Source organism: Sciurus vulgaris (assembly GCF_902686455.1).
Source record: "Sciurus vulgaris genome assembly, chromosome: 1".
Classification (NCBI taxonomy): Eukaryota; Metazoa; Chordata; class Mammalia; order Rodentia; family Sciuridae; genus Sciurus; species Sciurus vulgaris.
In genome coordinates, this window is record NC_136461.1 from 211,959,058 (window position 1) to 211,980,204 (window position 21,147).

The 21,147-nt window shown below is 49.9% G+C and overlaps 1 protein-coding gene across 1 annotated transcript; it reads left to right on the forward strand.

Moving 5' to 3' along the window:
* Positions 1–2,282: 2,282 nt before the first annotated feature.
* ZNF623 (zinc finger protein 623) lies at positions 2,283–12,340 on the forward strand. The gene is made up of 2 exons (XM_079129465.1): positions 2,283–2,414; positions 8,326–12,340. The coding sequence occupies exon 2, from the start codon at positions 8,398–8,400 to the stop codon at positions 9,895–9,897; it is 1,500 nt and encodes a 499-aa protein (XP_078985591.1). The 5' UTR covers positions 2,283–2,414; positions 8,326–8,397; the 3' UTR covers positions 9,898–12,340.
* Positions 12,341–21,147: the final 8,807 nt, after the last annotated feature.

The following is a 21,147-nucleotide window of genomic DNA, read 5'->3' on the forward strand; positions in this document are numbered from 1 at the left end:
CCTTTGAGCCTACTGTGGGTGGATGACCCTACTGATTTCTGAGATACCCTCAAGGCTCCTCTTGCCCTGGTACAAAGAACTTGGCTCTTTTGGTCTGCTCTGATGACTGTACCCTCTTTGGTGGCACCTTTACATATGCTTCTTTTATGGCCCAGTGGAAATTTCTTTTTCTTGTCTTTCAGCCCTGATCTCCTTCGCTCCTCATTCTCACTGTAAATTTGGCTAAAAGAAGTGAGTCATAGGGACTGGGGAGATAGCTCACTCAGTAGAGTGATTCCCCAGCCCCCCCCCCCCCCAAAAAAAGTGAGTCATATCCATGCCACAGCCTGAATGCTGTGTGACCTTGAAATGTCCTCCACCAGATAAACCAGTCCATGGCCTTTAAGCTTGGCCTCCCACAAAGCATCAGAGCATGGAGAAGGTGCTTCCTGATTTTCTGACAAGGGTAGCCTCTAGTCCAATGCCAATGGAGTGCTCACTTCCCTGAAACCTCTTTGGCATGGCATTGCTGTCCACATTTCTATCAGCATTCTGATCTTCTGAGCCCCCACCAGAATTGCCCCTTAAACACTGCTTATAGCATTTCCAGGCTTCTTCTAGCCTGTCCCCCAATCTCTCCCAAATTCCTCCTACCAACCAACTCCACATCATCAGGTATAGTTACAATTTAAGTCCTACTTCTCAGTAGGAATTTTGTTAGTCAGTTTTCTGTTACTATAATGAAATACTAGAGACAGTTGATTTGTAAGAGAAAAGGTATATTTAGCTTACAGTTCATTGTAGACTCTAGTCTACAATGGTCATTAAGGAATGAAGACCCATGTTTGCTTATCCCCAAAGTAAAGACAATAATCTTTTCTTGTGGGAGTTGGTCAGGCAGAAGGGGAGGCACAGCATATCTCACAACCTGTAACCAAGAGGGAGCAAGATGCTCATAGAATTGCAGGGCTCAGCCTAGCAGGAGCCATGAGCTATAATACCAGGGAACACAAAATGGAAACTCCAAAAGGCAGATTTTGTATACTATTCTGCCAGCCACAGGAAGGAATGTGGAGCGGAGTCACCAGCATGCTTTGGGGGATGGTCACCCCCACAAACCTGGAGGAGAAAAGATGCACTGGGAAGGAGAGAGGCCAGGCCAGGAGGTGGAGACTAGTTAGAAAATAGTGGTCATCCCTGTTCACCGAGTAAGGCACTGTTTTGGGGAGAGGGATACTGTGGTGAACAAGTCAAAACACAGAGTGGAGGAAACAGCCTATACCTCACATCCTGGCATCTGGTACTGGAAACTACGGAGCTAACCCCAGCCCTTTTTATTTTTTATTTTGAAACAGGGTCTTGCTAAGCTTGAGACTGGCCTTGAGCTTGCAATCTTCCCACCTCAGTGGCTGGGACTATAGGTGTGCACCCCTGTTCCTAATAATCCTTTATTTTCAAAGGCATTTAGATTCCATCTGATTCTTTTTTTTTTGTTGTTGTTGTTTTTTTTCATTAATGGAAGCATTTGCTGTTGCTTTTTTATGTGGTGATGGGGACTGAACCCAGGGCCTTAAGCAGGCTAGGCAAGTGCTTTGCCACTGAGCTCTCCCTAGTCCCATCAGCCGAACTTCATTCAAGCTGTGAAAGCAGGTTTTACAACTACTGGCTGGAGGGGAAAGAGCTTGAGCTCCATTCTGATTTGTGCAGCGGTGATTGGCTTTTTAAAGGGAAGATGGGGAGAAAGAAATGTAAAGCCACAAAGGGTTGGTCAGTGTAAATGCGGTGGGCCTCTGTCCCTGGCCGGCAATCATGAAGGTAGGATTTTGTTGATTATATTTCAAAGGAACGGCTCTCAGAGACCCTGCTGGGCTGTAAAAGAGCCCATTCACAACGGCAAGCCCTTTTTAGAACAATGCTCTAGAAAAGAGAGCTCAGGGGCCTTTTCGGCTGGAACTAAATGTCGAGGGTTGTCCTGGGCCTGGTGTCGGTCACCTCCAGGGCCGGGCAGCCCACGGGGCCCCGCGAGCCGACCTGCAGTCACTGGACCTTCGGGGAGCCGCTCGCTGGAGCATGCCGCTGCCCCTTTCCTCAGGGGGCCGACGACCGAAGTCTGAAGGCCACACCGCCCGCGACTTCCAGAGGGCGGGCAGGCTTGCCTCCCGGGCCGGCCTGCCTCCCGCCTCCCGTCGCCCTGCGCCGCGACGCGATCCAAGACCCGGCCCGGCCCACCGGCCGGAAGTGCGCACCACCGAGAGGGAGCCGGCTCCTGGCGCTCCTAGAGCGGCCTCGGAAGTCCTCAGGGCGGGGCCTCGGGCGACTTCCGGCCGCGGCGTGCGGGCTGCTGTGCGGGCTTTGTCGGTGGCTTGCGGGGTCCAGCGCCGGGCGGCCTGGCTGCGGCGTCGGGCGCGCGCGGTCCTCTCGCCGCCGGGCGCCGGGTGAGTGGCGTGTTGCGGGCTCGCGGCCGGGCGGGGTCCGGCCCAGCCGCGGCGAGCCGGTCTCCCGGGGCCGCGGCGGCGGGGCCGGAGCCTGCCGTCTTGTCCCCGCCGAGCTTCCTGCGTAAATGCCAGGCGCGTTCCCCGCGCTCCACGGGGCCCGCCCGGGTTGCGCTCCCCGCTTCTGAGCCGCTTGGAGGGTGGTTGCCCAGGCGTTGGGGGCACAGGTGCGAGCGTCGCTGCTTTGTGGCTCTGACCCTATCTGCCCTCTCTGCGGTCCTGCGGCCTCCGCAGGAGATGCAGCGCCAACACCTCTGTGCTGCTTGGGTTAGAGGCGGAGATGAAAGCGTGACCAGAGTCAGCTGCACGGCTGACCCGAAGGAGAAATCCCACATGGGGACAGGTGGTCGGCTATGCTGTCCCCATTTTCCTGAAACTTCTTTTTCTCTAGAAGTCTGTGAGCCCCAGTGGCGTCTCTGCTGATGCCAGGGACATTTTATCCCCTTTACATACTGGCTGCACCATGATCAAGGGGTTCGAAGGACCTGGGTGTGTGCCAGCGGTTTCCCAGAGTGTTAATGTCTTCTGCCCACCTAGGACTTGAGAAATGAGTCTTCAGGCAATACCGTGCCCTCCCTATTCACAGAGAGGGGCCTTTGTCCCTGTCATACATGCGACATTACATCAGTGCTTTCACACTTGTCATAACCAGGGCATCCAATAATAATAGAAGGTACCGGGAGAGATTTCACAAGTCTTCACCTGTGGTTGGCCTCCCCTGGAGGGATGGATTTCTGGTTCTGGAACAACCTAGCAGGTGATAAAGAGAGAGGGCTGAGCTGGAAAATCCCTAGGACACTCATTAGCCCAATGGAATAAGAAGACAGGGAGGTCAGAGAAGTAGCAGACATAGAACAGGGTGGTGCCATTGAAGCAATTCAGGGGACTGAGTGCTGCCTAGGCTGGTGGAACATGCTGGTGAAAGGACACTAGGCTTGTCAGGAAAGGGAGACTCTTGTCTGTTTCCTTGGGAAAACCCTGAGAGCACCTGCTGGGGACAGAAGCCCAGTGACCTTACGATGCAGAGGGAGAAAAAGAGCTGTAGAGAGCAGCTAGCAGCTGCTTCCTCTTCTCTTTGACCTTGAACAAGTCAGCTCCTGGAACTCCTTGGAAGGTTGTGAGGAGAACATGAGAAAACAAATGCCCCTTGCCTGCTGACTGGCACACACTCTTCTCCCTCCTGAATTGCTGCATCTTGTACACAGGCCCCTGGTCCCTCAGGGCCCTTGGGCTCTGCCCTTGTTACTGCCAGGGCTGGAGCTTAGCAAGTCTTTCTGTTCTTTTCCTGTGGGCCTTGAGCAATAAATGACTGAACCAAAGCCCGAATGTCCCTTTACCAATGCGGATGTGAAAGCTGAGTTTCTAGTGCTGTCAGGGACACCCCAGCACACCCCAGAGTCACTGTCACTGCTTCTGGTACACAACACCAGTATGCATTTAGTCCATGTGGTGCTTCTTCCAGTAGATTCCATGTTTTGTAATAGGAAAAGATTGTGCTGTTGGCCCAGAAACCTGGCATAGTTTTATTATTATTTCATTCAAGTTTCTTTTAAGGAAAATGTATTGATTTAATTTTACTTATATTCACAGAAGAAAAAGGAGCTAAGTAGAAACTTAAGATCGTTGATTTTTAAATGTTTGTTGAAAGCAAGGTATAATCTATTTAAGAACTTCCTATGAAGTTAAGAAAATTATGAAAATATTTACGTGTCATGCACATGGTGTATTCTTGTAGACACACACGCTTGTTTCCAGATGTGTTATTTTAAAATACCAGGCGTAATGGCAGCATGTCTATAATTTCAACAACTCAGGACGCAGAGGCAGGAGGATCATAAATTTGAGGCCAGCCTCAGCCAACTTAGCAAGACCCTGTCTCAAAATTAAACAAACAAAAAAGGTTGAGGATGTAGTTCAGTGGTAGAGTGCCCTGTCTTCAATCCCCAGTGCCAGGAAAATAATTGGAATGTATTATTGGCTAAAACAGTCAAGAAACCACATTCCTACCCTCACCCCCCTTCAAAATGTAATTAATTCATTCACTTATTTTTGTGATATGGGGACAGAACCCAGGAGTGCTCCGCCACACAACTATACCCTCAGCCCCTTTTTATTGTATCTTTTGAGATAGGGTCTTGCTACATTGATGAGGATAACCTCACAGCATCTTCTGCCTCAGCCTCTGGAGTCACAGGGATTACAGGCATGTGCCACCACTTCCTGCCTCTACCCCTTTTTCTAATTAAGAAAATTTACAATGTTAAAATATACATTTACTTTCATAATACTAATCCTAGCTGGTAACTCAGCAAAATATCTGTAAAAGTGACATCATGCTTGGGAAGGAAAAAAGTCTTCCTGAGGAAATGGGTGCTGAAGGCAGACAGACTGGAATTTGAACCTTAGCTCTGCCTTTACTGGCTTAGTACCTTGGGTCGTTTTCTTTGTTCTTAGTCTGTTTCCTCTGTAAATAGTAGAGTAAATGTCTGCCCCCTGAGGAGTGCATGAGATGATGCCAGTCCAGTGTTCAGCACTGCGCGGCTAGGGCATGAGGGCACAGTGCATACAGCCTGCCTTTCCTGGGTCCTGAAGCAGTTGAGGCACAAGAGTGAGGCACACAACGCACAGGAGGTCACCTTACTGGACAGTGGCTAGGTTGGAGTGACATTGGCTTTCTCTAGACTGAATGCCAGTTAGATCTGTTGCCAGACTTCCTGCTTTAAACTCATGACATGAAGGAGCAGAGCAGAACACATGCCCTGGAAACAGCTGGCACAAGAAGGGTGGGAAAGGGTGAGCTTGAATCCTGGTTATTGTCCCTTTTTCATTTAAAAAAATTTTTTTTTAGTCAAGGGACCTTTATTTTACTTGTTTATAGGTGTGCTGAGAATGGGACCCAGTGCCTCACACGGTAGGCGAGCACTCCGCCACTGGCCACAGCCCAGCCCCCATTTCATTTTGTGTGCTCATCTTGCCTACTGGGGAAGAATGCGGCTTTGACATAGCGGAGGGGTAGAGGGCCTTGAAAGCTTTTGAGTAGAATGACAGCTGATTCCTTCTTTAAGGGGTCATTCTGCTGACTGTGTAGAAGCGACAGGAAAGGGGAATGTGGAGTTAGGAGGCTGTTGCACTTGTGTGGAGAAATGGTGATGGGGGGTGGTGTGTGACATGGAGACATGGTCAGGTGAGGGCCTGGCCTGCAGGTCTGCTGATGGATTGGACTTGGGATGTCCACAAAAGAACAGGGAGTTGCAGTCTGTGGTCTGAGTAAATGAAGTGATGTGACCTCACTGCAGACGGAAAGAGCAATGTCTCTACTTAAATTGACGCGTGAGTTTGAAGAGCTGAGGACACCCAGGCACAGACATCAGGTTGAGAGCCTGTCAGGCCGGTGGAAAGCCAGCTGCAGGTGGAAGTGCCTGTCCCTCAGGGGACAGCATCTTCTCAGGTTCTGTGTTGGCCTCTGGAGTGAGGGGAGGTGGAGAGGAGGCCTGCTCACTGAACTTGGTGTATGGGGGTTGGGGATCGTCAGGACACCAGGAAGGAGTGGTGGTAAGAAAGTGGGACAGCCAGGAGAGGTTGTCCAGAAGCCCACTGACAGGGTGACCTCCAAAGGGGAAAGCACTGGCTGTCAGCCACTGCCAGTGGTTGAGTTGGGTGAGCAGCCATGACTGGCCCACTGTATTGACATGATGGACTCAGGGTGAGAGTCTGTAGGGGCGAGTTCAGTGAAGAAGACATGGAGAAAGGACACAGTGACGCTTCAAGTGCTGCTGTAGGGAGAGTGATGGGTCGTAGCTGCAGGGGAGTGGGCTTAGGAAGTCGGGGGCTTCTTGGTGGTCTTTGTGTACTGTGGGTGGAACCCATATGTCCTTCAGCACTGAGCTACATCCCAGACATGTTTTACTTTTTATTTTGTGACAGGGTCTCACTGAGTGACCTGGGGTGACCTCAAACTTGAGACCCTCTTGTCTCAAACTCCTGAGTAGCTAGGATTATAGCTGTGTACCACCACATCTCACTTGTTTTTATTCTTTTGATTCAGGGTCTTACTGTGCTGCCCAGGCTGGTCTCAGACTCCTGGGCTCAAGTGATCCTCCTGCCTCAGCCTTCCCAGTGGGTGGGACTATAGGCTCATGACCAAGGTTTTTAGATGGGTGGAAACACTGGTGTTGCTGGTGGGAATGGTGGGCTGGGAGCATGGGGTGGGGGACTTAGGATTGTAGAGAGTTACAGCTTGAATTATGGCTTGAGGAGACTGGGGGAACTTTAGTGGGATCAAGGACAACTTCACAGAGCAAGAAGTAGGTGGGGAGAGTGGACATTCTGTCTCACTGCTTCTCCTTTCTGATTGAAGATGAGAATCAAGGTTTTCAGCTGAAGGGCAGAAGGGAGTGAGGGATATTTAAAAAGAGGAAACTCAGGAGAGTTAAGGGAATATAGAGCATTTTGGCAGCTCTCAGGCCGCCAGGTGGGCTGTAGACATGGAGCCCTCAGTCAGCAAGAGCACAGACAGGTCAGCAGGGCAAGCTAAATGTAACCAAGCTGGTTCCACACAAGCTGGCAGGTTTAGAAGAGCAGGGGGGTTGGGATCATATGAAGAGGAGGATTATGCAGGTATCCCAAGGTTCTGCAGATGCCAGATGGGAGGATATACTTAAGTCCTGGGAAGAAGTCTTGCACATGTGATCACCCTGGGAAAGGCTTTGGTCAGACCTCACACCTCACGGAGCATCAGAAAGTCCATGCTGGAGACAGACTCTGTGTGCAACGTGTGTGGGAAAGGCTTCATCCACTATGCAAATCTAATTGAGCATCAGCGAGTACATGTGGGAGAAAATTATGTCTTATTTGCTTGTAGCCTGTGCACAAGCTCCAAATCGTTTGAATTATCTCAGGTTACTTATACCTAATACATGTAAATAGTTGTTATGCCAAATCTTTTGAGGGAATAATGTAAGAAAAATGTCTGCATGTGTTTAGAACATGCAGTTTTACTTTCCAAGTATATTTGGCATATTTGACATGTGGTGGATGCACATCTAAGGATGCTCAGGGCACGTGTGGAGTGATGAGGACAGTCAGGTAGGTCAGGGCAGGAAGCAGAAACTGTTTCAGGCTGCCACGGATTCAACGCTACAGACCTAGGTATGAAATCACCGCAAGTGCAGGACGAGAAGTGAGGAGGTCCTAACTGGTCTCCTGACTTTAAAGTCAGCCCCCACAGGTCAGAGGAGCTGCAGTGGTTGCTAATACAGTCACTGTGTAGGGTGGAGCCTCAAGTGGATGCAGTACCATGAACTTTGGATTCTTACTAGGTGAGGACAGAAGGCAGGACATGAAGGGCTGAGGGACAGTGAAGAGATGATAGGATTGATAAATTTAATGATTCAGGAATATACATCTTTTTTGTTGTTGATGTGCCTTTTTGTTTGTTTGTTTTGTTTGTATGCGGTGCTGAGAATCGAACCCAGTGCCTCACCCATCCAGGCAAGCGCCCTACCACTGAGCCCCAGCCCAGCCCAAGGGAATCTACACCTTGACTTCTGACTGGAGTCGCAGCCATATCCCTACCCCCTGCCATCCACCCAGAGCACACCAAGGGTCAGCAGGGGTCTGCACCACAGACAGCCCCCTGTTCTGGAGTTGGACGTGTCAGAGGGGGAGCCACGAAGAAGCCCTTCTACATGGAGATGGCTGGTGGGGTGCGAGGAGAGCCTGCAGCAGAGAAGGGCTGGGAGTGTGGCGAGGAGACGCTCCCTCCCCACTCGGAGCACCTGAGCTGAGTTCTGCGCCTGCTTCAGCAGTTCCCTGTTGACCAATGGGAAAGATGGTCTTTTTTTTCTCATTTCAGATTCTCCATAGGAGCTGGTAACAAGAAGCTGACTTTGAAACTGGAATTCCTGAGGATGAAAATTCACATAATATGATGTCAGACAAACTCATACTGATGGAACCCCCTGCCCCCAAGTCTGGGGAAATCGATGAAGCCAGATTAGGGCAGCTGTTGAGAAACCCAGAAGGGCAGAGCCTGGAGAGTCCTCCCTCTCAAGAGGGGGACTTCAGGCAGGTGACAGTGACCCACTGGAAAATCCAAACAGGAGAGACAGCCCAGGTGTGCAGCAAGTCAGGAAGAGACACTGTACTGAACTCAAACCTTCTTATACTTCAGAGGGAGCTCATAGAAGGGGAGGCACATCCTTGTGGTATTTGTGGCAAAAGCTTCCCTTTTGATTCAGACCTACTTAGACATCAGATTTCTCATACTGGGGAGAAGTCTTGCACATGTGATCACCCTGGGAAAGGCTTTGGTCAGACCTCACACCTCACAGAGCATCAGAAAGTCCACACTGGAGACAGACTCTGTGTGTGCAACGTGTGTGGGAAAGACTTCATCCACTATGCAAACCTAATTGAGCATCAGCGAGTACATGTGGGAGAAAAGCCGTTCAAATGTGCTCAGTGTGGGAAAGCCTTCTGTCACAGCTCAGACCTACTTCGACACCAAAGGGTCCACACCAGAGAGAGGCCCTTTGAATGCAAAGAATGTGGGAAAGGCTTCAGTCAGAGCTCCTTACTCATTCGCCACCAGAGAATCCACACCGGAGAGAGACCCTATGAGTGCAATGAGTGTGGGAAGTCCTTCATCAGGAGCTCGAGCCTTATCCGGCATTACCAGGTCCACACTGAGGTGAAGCAGTACGAGTGCAAAGACTGTGGGAAGGCCTTCCGCCATCGCTCGGACCTCATTGAGCATCAGAGGATCCACACTGGAGAGAGACCCTTTGAGTGCAATGAGTGTGGGAAGGCCTTTATTCGGAGTTCGAAGCTTATTCAGCATCAGAGAATTCATACTGGAGAGCGGCCGTATGTATGCAACGAGTGTGGGAAGCGCTTCAGCCAGACATCCAATTTTACTCAGCATCAGAGAATCCACACAGGGGAGAAACTCTATGAGTGTAATGAATGTGGGAAGGCCTTTTTTCTGAGTTCATACCTTATTCGACACCAGAAAATCCACACTGGTGAGCGGGTATATGAATGTAAAGAGTGCGGGAAGGCTTTTCTGCAGAAAGCCCACCTCACTGAACATCAGAAGATCCACACTGGGGACAGACCTTTTGAATGCAAAGACTGTGGGAAGGCCTTCATCCAGAGCTCCAAGCTGCTGCTGCACCAGATTGTCCACACTGGAGAGAAGCCCTATGTGTGCAGCTTTTGTGGGAAAGGCTTCATCCAGAGGTCCAACTTCCTTCAGCACCAGAAGATGCACACTGAAGAGAGGCTCTACCAGTATAGCCAGCATGGCAAGGGCTGCGCCCCACCCCCAGACTTTGTGCACCCAGAGGGCCTTTCCCTGGGTGAGGCCCCCATGCATTTGGCCAAGAGGGCCACAGGACAGGGGGACTGTGCGGATAATGTATAGAAGATCACTCTGGCTCTGGGAGTGGTGTTTGGCAATGGGTGGAATTGACATTCATGTGACTTATGAGGTTTGGACATGTCAGTTCCCTTAGTCCAGACAGCCTGCTTTGGAGTGGACTGCCACCAGGGCAGAAGAATGAAGGAGCTGGTGGCTGGCTGGCCTTGGGCTGGGCTGGGGTAGGGGTGCGAAGGTCTTCCCAGTCAACCCACACTTGAGTTAAATCCTCGAAGTGTAGAGCGGAGTGCTTAATCCTGTTACTCGAGAGGGTTACCTACCAGAAAGACCGAAGAGAGAGGCTCGTGCAGAACCAAGAGTTGGTTCCCTGTGGTCCAGCAGAGCCCCTGCCTCTGTCCTAGAGCTTTTGCTTCATTGACCCCTCAGCTCCTGGTCAGGCGGGTGGCACATTCTACTTCCCATGTTCTCCAGGTTGTTTCTGCCTCTTTGAAGGGTCTTCCCTGGCATGCCGATTCCCGCTCGCTGCAAAGGCTCCTCTCAGCGTCGCACCCGGGAAGGTTCCCCAGCTTAGGAAGGCAGGCTCCATCTTCTGTTGCTCAATGCTCCCTCTGCTACTGTGCTTGCTCTGACAGCAGCATTACAAATTATCTTCCCTTGTGCTGTTTCTTCGTGTGTCCCCAGCGTCTAGCACATGGCAATAAAAAGCACCCCCAAATCTGGGTGTAATAGCCATTATCTCATTGCTACTTCTGAATGTTAGGGTGTTCTTTGTTCATTTTGCAGCAGTGTGGTCTGTTCTGCCGGAGGTGTCTTCTCTTGTCACTAGCCCTGTCACCACCTGCTGCTCCTCCTTAAGACTTGCCCGCAGTCACTCTGTCCACTTGGTGTCCTGCTGCCTTCTGCAGCCTCACCGTGCAGTTGTCCCTCACTTGGTCTTCTCAGACGTTCCCGAGCACACAACCCCAGTGCACCCTGCAACCTTTTTCTATTTTAGCAGCTCCATGATTAACTCCACTTTTGTCATTTTCTTGCTCACATTGTCATTTGTTTGAAAACATGTTGAGGTCTGTAGAGAATAATTCTAAATACTGGAAAAAGAGTAAGGCCCATGCATCCTGAAGCTGTTGAGTGCAGCGGGGAAGACCTCCTGGTGCAGCGAGTGGTGTGCTCAAGTAAGTGTGTTCTAGGTCTTGTAGGACATTAGTGAGGAGGGGATGGCCAGTGCCATTGGGATCTGAGAAGGCTTCACGGAAGGCGGCGTTTTAGCTGCTCCAAAGAGGGCAGGGGTTGCTTGTCAGCTCGCGGAGAAAGAGTGACCCGGGAAAGAGAATCCAGCAGACAGGCAGACAGATGAATTGCCTTGTAGTTAAGCTGTCAAAGCTGGCAAGTTCAGTATGTGGTGAACAGCTAGCTTTGAGATGGTACAAAACAACGTCTGCCCTTAAGGACGTGTTTTGAGTTCTTAACGTGTTCAGCAGCCCTGGAAGCCTTTAAGGGCAGATAATTCTCAGCAGACATGTGGAGTCCGCTTCCTGGGAGACGCCATCATTTGGGTTGCAAATGGTCAAGAAGCAGGCATTCCCGGCCACTTTAGCCAGGACACCTACTTTAAGTGTACAGAGTTTTGGGAAATCCCCACACGTGTAACCACCCACAATTCAAAGTAACATTCATCCACGAAGTTGCCGATCACCCTCCCAATCAGCTCAACCCCAGCCCCGCTGACCACTTCCTGTCAGTGAGGACGAGGGTTGCTTGTCATAGAGCTCCACCTACATAAGTGCAGTGAGTGACATCTTCACTTCTAAGTACAGACTTGTGTCTTAGACTCAACATGTTGTTTGTGTTTTAGTAGTGCTGTTTGCCAAGTGATGTATGGGAAGTTTGTCATTTGTTTATTCATCTGTCTATTTCTGGAAATTTGAGTTTCCACTTTGGACTCTTAAGAATAAAATTGGTATGAATGTGGGAATGTAGCTTGATGGTAGAGTGCTTGCCTAGCATGCTCAAGGCCCTGGGATCATCCTAGTACCAGGGCAGGCAGAGGGAGAATAAAACTGCTGTGAACATCTGTGTAAGTGTATTTATCTGCACATGGGGTTTTCTTTTGGGTGACTACCTACAGCTTCTATTGCTGAGTTTTAAGATAATCTTAGTCCACTCAGGCAGCTGTAACAACCTGAACTGGGAGGCTTGTAAACAATAGGAATTCATTTCTTGGGGCTCTGACACTGGGAAATACAAGGTCAAGGTGCAGGCAGATTTGGTGTCTACTGAGGGTCCTCCTCTGTAGATGGATGCCATGTACCCCCCTGAGGTAGAAGAAACAGGACGCTTCCTCTGGCCTTATATAGGGGTGTAAGTTCATGAAGGCTCTGCCCTGGAGATCTAATCACCTCAAAGACCTCACCTCACATCCCCACCTTGGATCAGGATTCCAGCACGGATTTGGGGTGTATGTAAGCATCTAGTCCGTTGCCATGACTGTTCTTGATGGGAGATGGCCACGATTTTCCGTGGTGGACTGTTTTCCACTCGTGCCAGTGTGTGTGCTGTCCTTCCTGGCCAGCACTGGGTGCCGTTGCCGTGCTAGTCTGGGGTTCCAGTTTGTGTTTGCCCAGCATCTTGTCATGTGATCACTGCCATTCTGCATCGTCTTCTGTGATGTGTCTCCATGTTTTTGCTCATTTTTAAGTTGGATTGTCTCTGGGGATTGAACCCAGGGTGCTTCACCACGGAGCTGCACCTCCACCTCTTTTTATATTTTGTTTTGAGACAGGGTCTCTCTGAGTTGCTGAGGCTGGCCTTGAACTTATGCTTCTCCTGCCTCAAACTCCCAAGTAGCAGGGATTACAGGTGTGCACCACTATGCCTGGCCAGATTAAAAAAAAAAAAAAATTTGTATTAAACCTAATTTATCAGAACCTTTTTTTTTTTTTTTTTTTAATATTTTTTAAGTTGCGGATGGACCTTTATTTATATGCAGTGCTGGGAATTGAACCCAGTGCCTCACACATGCTAGGCAAGTACTCTACCACTGAGATACAGCCCAGCCCTATCAGAATCTTTGCTAGCTAATGATTTTTAAGTTTTAAGAAATATTTGCTGTTGGACATGGTAGCTGAGGCTGGAGAATCACAAATTCAAGGCCAGCCTTGGCACCTTAGTGAAATCCTGGTCCAAAATAAAAATAAGGGTCTGGTATTGTGGCTTAGTGGTAGAGTGCTTGCCTGACGTGTGAGGTCCTGGGTTTGATCCTCAGCACCACATATAAGTAAACGAAGTAAAGGTCCATTGACAACTAAAAAATATTTAAAGAAAAAAGGGACTGGGGGTGTAGCTCAGTGATATAGCACCCCGGGTTTAATTCCTAGGACCAAAAAAAAAAAAAAAATATTTGCTTACTTAAGGCCCTGGCTTTTTCTGATGTTTAATGTGGAACTTTGATCATTTTGGTTTTTGCAGTTATGTCATGACCCTCTTGGAGTTATTTTCATTTTCAGTGTGCTAGGCTTTTTGCCCACATGGGTGGCTTGTTTTGTCTGTACTGTTTGTTGGGAGATTGTTCTTTTCCATTGAATGAACTTCTGTACCTTTGCAAAGCTTTAGTGTCATGTGTGAGTGGCTGCTGCTTTACTTCAATGTGGTACTGACTTAATGTAGTTTTTTTTTTTTTTTTTTGCGGTACTGGGGATCGAACTCAGGGCCTCGTGCTTTCAAGGCAAGCACTCTACCAGCTGAGCTATCTCCCCAGCCCTTAATGTAGTTTTAAAATACGTATTGAAGTCAGGTATTGGAAGTGCTTCAGTTTCATTCTTTTCCAAGAACTGTTGTGTCTATTCTAGGTGCTTTGTGTTTTCCTATGAAATTCAGTGTCAGTCTGTCGATTTCTGTGTTGTATAGGTCAAGGCAGGGATAACTGGCGTTTTAACAACCCTAACTTTTCCAGTTTTTGAGCTATGTAGACCAAAGTTCTCCCATTATGTCCCTCCCATACTGCTGAGTAAACCCAGGGGCACTGTGCCACTGAGCTACATCTCCAGCAATTTTTAATTTTGAGACAGGGTCTTGCTGAGTTGCTGAGGCTGGCCTCCTACTTGAGATCCTCCTGCCTCAGCCTTCCAAGTCACTGGAATTACAGGTGTGCACCACTGTACCCAGCTCATTTCTTTTTAAGTTTGAGGCTTCTTTTATGGCCAGGAACATGGTTTACGTGGATGTGCCTTTGATGGCATATGAATTCTGCTGTTGTTTGCCTGTTGGTATTTTATAAATGTTGATCAGGTCACGTTTGCTAGTCTAATTCAAGTTTCCTATGTCCTTTCCCATTTTCTTCCCAGCCCACTGTGGTCACTTAACTTGGCACTCCTCCCAAGAATAGTATGAGAGTTGGCTTCATCGGTTATGATTTCGTTTTGTCAGCTTTTACTTCATCTGTTTTTCAGCTCTGATTCTGGTGTGTGAACTCTTGGAATCATGGATTCCTTGTTTCCTCCCTCCCTCAGGATTGCGTCTGGGGTGCTCTACCACTGAGCCACATCCCCAACTCTTTTATTTTTATTTTGAGACAGGGTCTCACTAAGTTCCTGAAACAGGCCTTACATTTCTGATATTCCTGTCTCAGCCTCTTGAGTTTCTGGGATTATACGCATCTGGCAGATTGTTTTCTTTTCTTTTCTTTTCATTTTTAGTTGTCAGTGGACCTTTATTTACATGTGGTGCTGAGGATTGAACCCAGTGCATCTCGCATGCCAGGTAAGCGCTCTACCACTGAGCCACAACCCCAGCCCCAGAATTGCTTTCTTGATGACGCTTTTCTCATTTAAAGTCTTCTCTCAGCTGCTGGGTGTGATGGTGCATGCCTGCTGGGGAGGCTGAGGCAGGAGGGTCACAAGTTCGAGGCCAGCCTGAGCAATTTAGTGAGACACTATCTCAAAGTTAAAAATAAAAAAGAATGGGGGGCTGGGGCTGGGGCTCAGCGGTGGAGCACTTGCCTGGCATGTGTGAGGCGCTGGGTTCCATCCTCAGCACCACATAAATAAATAAAGAAAATAAAAGTATTGTGTCCATCTACCAAAAAAAAAAAAAAAGGATTGGGAATATGGCTCAGTGGTCAAGCACCTCTGGGTTCAATCCCTGTTACCAAAAAAAGAAAAAAACCCCTCCCAGCTGATGTGGAATACACCAGTGACCCCAGCTACTGAGGAGGCTCAGGTGAGTCGGACACGTCAAAAGGAACCCAATTAAATTGGAATTTCAGAGCTGGGGATATAGCTCAATTCGTAGAGTGCTTGCCTGTCAATGGCAAGGTCCTGGGTTCAATCCCCAGCACTGCCAAAAAAAAAAAAAAAAAATTCAAATTTTAGGTTCAAAAAAAACTTCAGTCTTCCTGCAGGTCTGTGTTATGCAGACGGTGATATCAGGCCACCAGATATCTGTCCCCAGCTTCCTGCTGATGGCAGAAACTGCTAACCCTGTTAGTGTGCAGAGCCCAGGTGTTCAAGGCCAACCTGGACATAGGAGGACCCGGTTATCCAACAACAAAAATAAAAGCAGCCCCTGACGTACAGTTGCTTTTAGCGTTCATGGGCAAATCTGCACCGCTGGCTGCTTTCTCGGCCTGTGGGAAGACGGGCATGTGACCAGCCTGCTGCTGGGCTGTGTCCTACCCCGGAGGACACAGGACACTCCTACTCTCATCCCCGTGGAACCGAGTTGGCCCCACCAGGTCCAATCCTGACGACGATGGCTTCCACTGGGCCACTGCCCCCCGAGAGCGTGAGTGTGGGAGGCTCCACAGGACACTGGTGGTCTCTTCTACGTGCGAGGGGAGCAGGAGGTGGGGGGACGTCGGGTGGAGTGAGCAAATGCCGCCTGGCACAAACTTAAACAATAGGTGGTTTCCCCGATTTCCAAGTTCAGTTGGGCAGCCTGTACTTTTATTGCTAAACATGCCAACGGCAAGCGGAACTCTGTCGTGCAGACCTGGAGAAGGTGAAAGGCAGCCCAGAGGTCAGGAGGAGGGCACCTGGCAGACAGGACAGCAGAGGCAGGAAAGGCGGAGGCAGGAGCTCCCAGGGCTGATGGGCTGATCACAGGAGGGCTGTGGCCACAGAGGCCACGGTGGCAGTAGGAGGAAGGCTTTGAAAGCTGCCAGGTGGCTCTACACAGAAGAGTGGCCATTGCTCTGGCTTCTTCCTTTTTTTTTTTTTTTTTTTTGTACTTGTAGATGGACAGCATGCCTTTATTTTATTTGTATATCTTTATGTGATGCTGAGGATCGAACCCAGTGCCTCACACATGCTAGGCAAGTGCTCTACCACTGAGCTACAGCCCCAGTCTCATCCTGGCTTCTTGATCAGTGAGAGTGGTGATCACCTGGCCCAGGCAGGTTCCAGACAGTGTGGAGTAGGATGCTGTGGTGGGAGGTGGTCCAAATGTAGAGGAAGCAAAGCCCCCTCTCCCGGCATCCTCAGCCAGCAGTCCTACTGTCCTTCAGATGGGCGGGAGGGTATTCCTTCCCAAGGCAGCCCTCCAGCTCATGGAAGACGTGGGACTTCCCTTTGTATGGTCAGTCTGGTGGCCTGCACTGCTCCCAGGAGGGCTGCAGTACAAGCCATGGGCTTCACTGAGGCCCAGGGCCGACACCTCCAGGAACCCCCCCCCCCCCCCCCCCCCCCCCCCCCCCCCCCCCCCCCCCCCCCCGTGCTACTGCCACTACCCCTACACTTTCTGCTGCGGCCAATAGGCAGAGTCCATGTCGCATTTACTGGCTCTGGGATCTACTCCCAGTCTGATTTGGTGGCCTCTGTTGGACCTGGTGCAGCAATCAGTGCTTGCTTGCAGCTACTCAGACCCACACTGGGCCCTGGTCATGTGCTGCCATCAAAACCTTGGTCCACTGTGGCTGTGATGACCAGCCTCACGCTACCCTGAGTACCTGTTCACCCCTCTCCAGCCTCAGAGGGGAGGATGCTATTCTCATTTCCTTTCAATCCTTGGCTGCCTCTTCTTGCTCTAGGATGAGCTTTTCTCCTGTGACTGGGTGGTGACGTTCCTTTAGGGAGAACCCACCAGGTCACAGCTGTATCTGTTTCCAGGACTCCACAGTCACACGGCAGCCCAGTACTGGCACTGCATCAGCTCAGGCTGCCATAAATAACACCACAGACTGCAGGGACAAACAACAGACATCTTGCAGTTCCGGAAGCCAGAAGTCTGAGGTCGAATGGCAGCAGGCTTGTTTTTTCCCCGAGGCCCATCTCCTGGCTTACAGGCGGCACCTGCTGTGTCTACACAGGCATTCCTCTCTGCACCCACACCTCCCTGTGCCAAGTCGCAACCACACTGGTTAGGGCCCATCCTAGCAGCCATTTTACTCGTCACCTCTGTCAGTTCTTCATCTCCAATTACAAACACAATTGTGCTGAGACAGCTGGGGTGCAGACCTCAACACGGTTAGGAAGGAATACAGTTCAGCCTGTGACAGGCAGGTCTCCCAAAGTCTGCTTCATTCAGTTTTATTCAAGCACCAGTTGTCATCTATATTCTGTGTAAAGTAGGAGAACCACGTGATCTGAGCGAGAGGGAAGATGGTGTCGCGTGTTTGAGGAGTGCTGAGAGCTACGTGGAGCACCAGCACAGCGACAGAGGCCAGGCATGGTGCTGCTGAGGGTGCTGGAGCCTCAGCCCGACGCCTTCTGCCTGGCCTGCCCCTTCTTGCTGCCCGTGTTGCTCCTTTGGATCTGGACAATGCTAAACGCGGCCAGCAGAGGCGCGGGAGGGCCACCGCACCGCTGCAGGGGAAGCCTCTTCTCTCCCTGGCCCTGTGCTTCCTTCTGTCTGCTCCCTGCCCTCGCCAGGACAACAGCTATGGAGGGCAGCCAGCAGTCCTCACGCCTGAATCTCAGCTGTGCCACCACTAGCACTCCCTCAGTGCCAGTCCCAGCCGCCGGCACCCCAGAGGGTGCTTCCTGCTTGCCAGTCCCGGCATGGTTCCCTGCTCACCTTCCATGACCCACCTGCACCTGGGGCATTGCTCATCAACTGCTGACCGACCCCAGCTGGGCCAGCCCAGCAAGCAATCTCTGCATCTACTGAGCAGCACAACTCGTAGCCACCTATTCTGGCTGGCGTCTGAGCCTGACCCTGTTTGACTTCCACATGTCCTTCCTCACAATTCTCAGCCCTGTGCCTTCGTGATTCTCTTGGACTCTACAATTACATCAGAGCTGATGATTATTATGTTAGGCTTTCCTTCTTATTTCTGTCTCCCGATTGGGCCTGCACACAAAACCATGAGACTGTAGCAACCAGGGCCTTGGAGAGTATAGGGGTCTTTCCCACCGACACCTGTTTTCTATGTGAGGCACGGCCAACCCCTGTGCTGCTTCTCCTGGAACACAGGTTCACTGGGATGAGACCCCATGTGTTCTAGGCCCAGCTTCAGGGACATCGGGATGCAGTTTCAGTAGTGGTGTACAGCTGGGGCTTCCTAATACCATGTTTTACCTTGGGTCACAGTGTGGCGCTAGGCTTTTGAACTCAGTTCTAGTGTTAGCCTCCTGCATTCTCCAGTCATTCTAACAAGTTTGCAAGCATTAAATCCCATTCTGTTTAAATACCATTCTCAATCTCACAATTAAAAGCCATCATCTTAGCAACCTGAAGAGTGTCTTCTTGTATCTTCTAGAAGTTTATTTTTATTTACTTGATCAAGATGGGGTCTTGGGCTGGGGAGATAGCTCATTGGTAGAGTGCTTGCCTCATAAGCACAAGGCCCTGGGGTCAATCCCCAGTACCATCAAAAAAAAAAAAAAAAAAAAATGGGGTCTTGCTGTGTTGCCCACACTGACCTCTAATTCCTGTAAGAGCCTCAAGTGCTTCTCCTGCCTCAGCCTCCTGAGTAGCAGAGATGACAGGTGTATGCCACTGGGCTGGCTTATCTTCTGGAGCGTAAATGTCACCTGTTGAGCCTCTGCCGGTCACAGCATTCTGTACATTTGCCGACACGACCTCCTGTCGTGGAGTGGCTTGCTGCGGGCACTTCCCAGCAGCACCACTTCAGCCCTCGTCCCCCAGCCAGGATGGGGCCTGGCCTACAGAGTCACCCATCCCGCATCAGCACCCACAGGGGCACCAGTACAGGGAGACTTTCCTGTTTCAACAATTTATATTTTAGTAATGTGTTAGTTGTGCAATATAATTGGGCATTTTAATTAAAAAAATTATCTCCGCAGTTGAATATTCTTTAACATGCTGCTTTAGTGGTTCATTTCCTCAGTTAAACTCTGATGTATGTACACGCACATGTACACACATGCATACGAATACATGCCTGTATCATACAAACACACATCCTCACCTACAACTTTCAACTGGAAGGTAATAAAAGCTCTGTAAAGTTCAACTAGTTCTTTCATCTGCTTGCTTATTTTGGTACTCAGGATTGAGCCCAGGCCCTTGTGCATGCCAGATGTGAGGTGAGATTATGTTCCACCAGTCATCCCCAGCCTCAAGAGATGTTTTAATGATTAACCTGACATACAAACAAGAGGCAGAACCACCGTTGTGCTGAAACGTCTCTATAAATTAAATGCATACACTTCTCACATAACAGTTAATACTTCTACAGGTTTCAACTTCTTTTCTTCTTTCTTTCTTCCTTTTTTTTTGCATTAGGGATTGAACCCCAGGGGTGCTTTACCACTAAGCCATGTCCCCAGCCTTTAAAAATTTTTTTTTTTATTTTGAGACAGGGTCTCGCTAAATTGCTTAGGGTCTTGCTAAGTTGCTGAGGCTGACCTTGAACTTGCAGTCCTCCTTCCTATGTTTCCTGAGCTGCTGGAATTACAAGTGTGCTCAATGTGCCAGCCTTCTTGTGTCCACAGGCAGCATCAACGTAGAAGGTGTTAGTTGACAACTGTTTTTATAAATTTATTATCTAAGGCAATTTTCTCTAACAGGAACTCTCAGCCCAATAGCTATGAATCCTGTCTGAAGATTGATTTCTGTTTATTGCTTTCTTATTTCTTTAGTTTGAATTTTCTCTTCTTTGAACTGTCAGTGGAACTGAATTTCTCTTTGGTGTGAGGTATCACATGCTTGCTGATGGCTGCTATCCACAGCCGGAGTGTGCAAGCACTGCCACGTGGGGCCTCCACCCACAAATTCTCCTATGGGAATGTGGCCAGGGCTCTGCCTGCAGCACTGCATGTACAGCTCCTGTCCCGTGTGAACTCCACGCTCACCCAGGTGTGGTCTGCAAAGGAGGCTACAGTCAGAGCCTGTCCTCTGGCACTGGGGAACCTGGAGCCCTGGTGCAGCAGCCCAGTCAGCACATTCCTGTGGTTTCTTTCCAGCAAAGATTCACATCTATCTGGTAATGACAGAGATAGAATTATGGCTTTCCCACATTCATTGCACAGGTAGAGTCTCCTGCATGAATTCTCTAGTGCTGTATAAGGTCTGAAATCTGTCAAAGCATTTCGCAGTCTAGCACGCTGGCACACACCTGTAAATCCAGGGACTCAGGAGGCTGATAGGAGGATCACAATTTCAAGGTCAGCCTCAGCATTTTAGCAAGGCCCTTAGCAAGCCAAGACCCTGTCCCAAAATAAAATACAAAGGGCTGGGGTTGTAGCTCAGTGGTGAATTGTCCCTGAGTTAAAATCACTAATACCAAAACAATCAGAGCAAAACAAAACACAAACCCGCTTCCCACTGTGATTACATCCCCCTGGGTTCCTTCTGCATGGCCTCTGAAGTCCAGCTCTTACTGCGGTGTTCCCATTGTGATCTTCAGCTCCGCTTCTGAGCAGGTCCTCTGAACACCCATTCTTGCATTCATAGGGTCCCTCTCTTGTGGGGTACTGGGGATTGAACCCAAAGGTACTCTACGACTGCGCTACATCCCCAGCCCTTTTTATTTTGAGACAGGGTCTTGCTAAGTTGTCCAGGCAGGCCTCAAACTTGCGACCCTTCTGCACACCGCACGGCCCAGGCCTTCTGTTCTGCAGGAGGAAGTTTTAAGACTTAACAGACTACAGTGTGAAGGTACCGAACACTACCGCACTTCACTTATTTTGCCGTAGGAGGAAAAAAAAAATCTCCCGGCAGGCTCAGGGGAGCGCCACAGCCAGTCCACACCGCGGGCAGGTGCTCGCCGCCTGGCACCTCACCGTCCAGAGGAAAGACGTCCTGAGGCCGGGCGTGCTGGCCACTGTCGGGACCCGCTCCAGGCCCGGAAGTGTGCGCGCCGGGGCGGGGCCTCTGGGGGCGGGGCCTGGCCGAAAG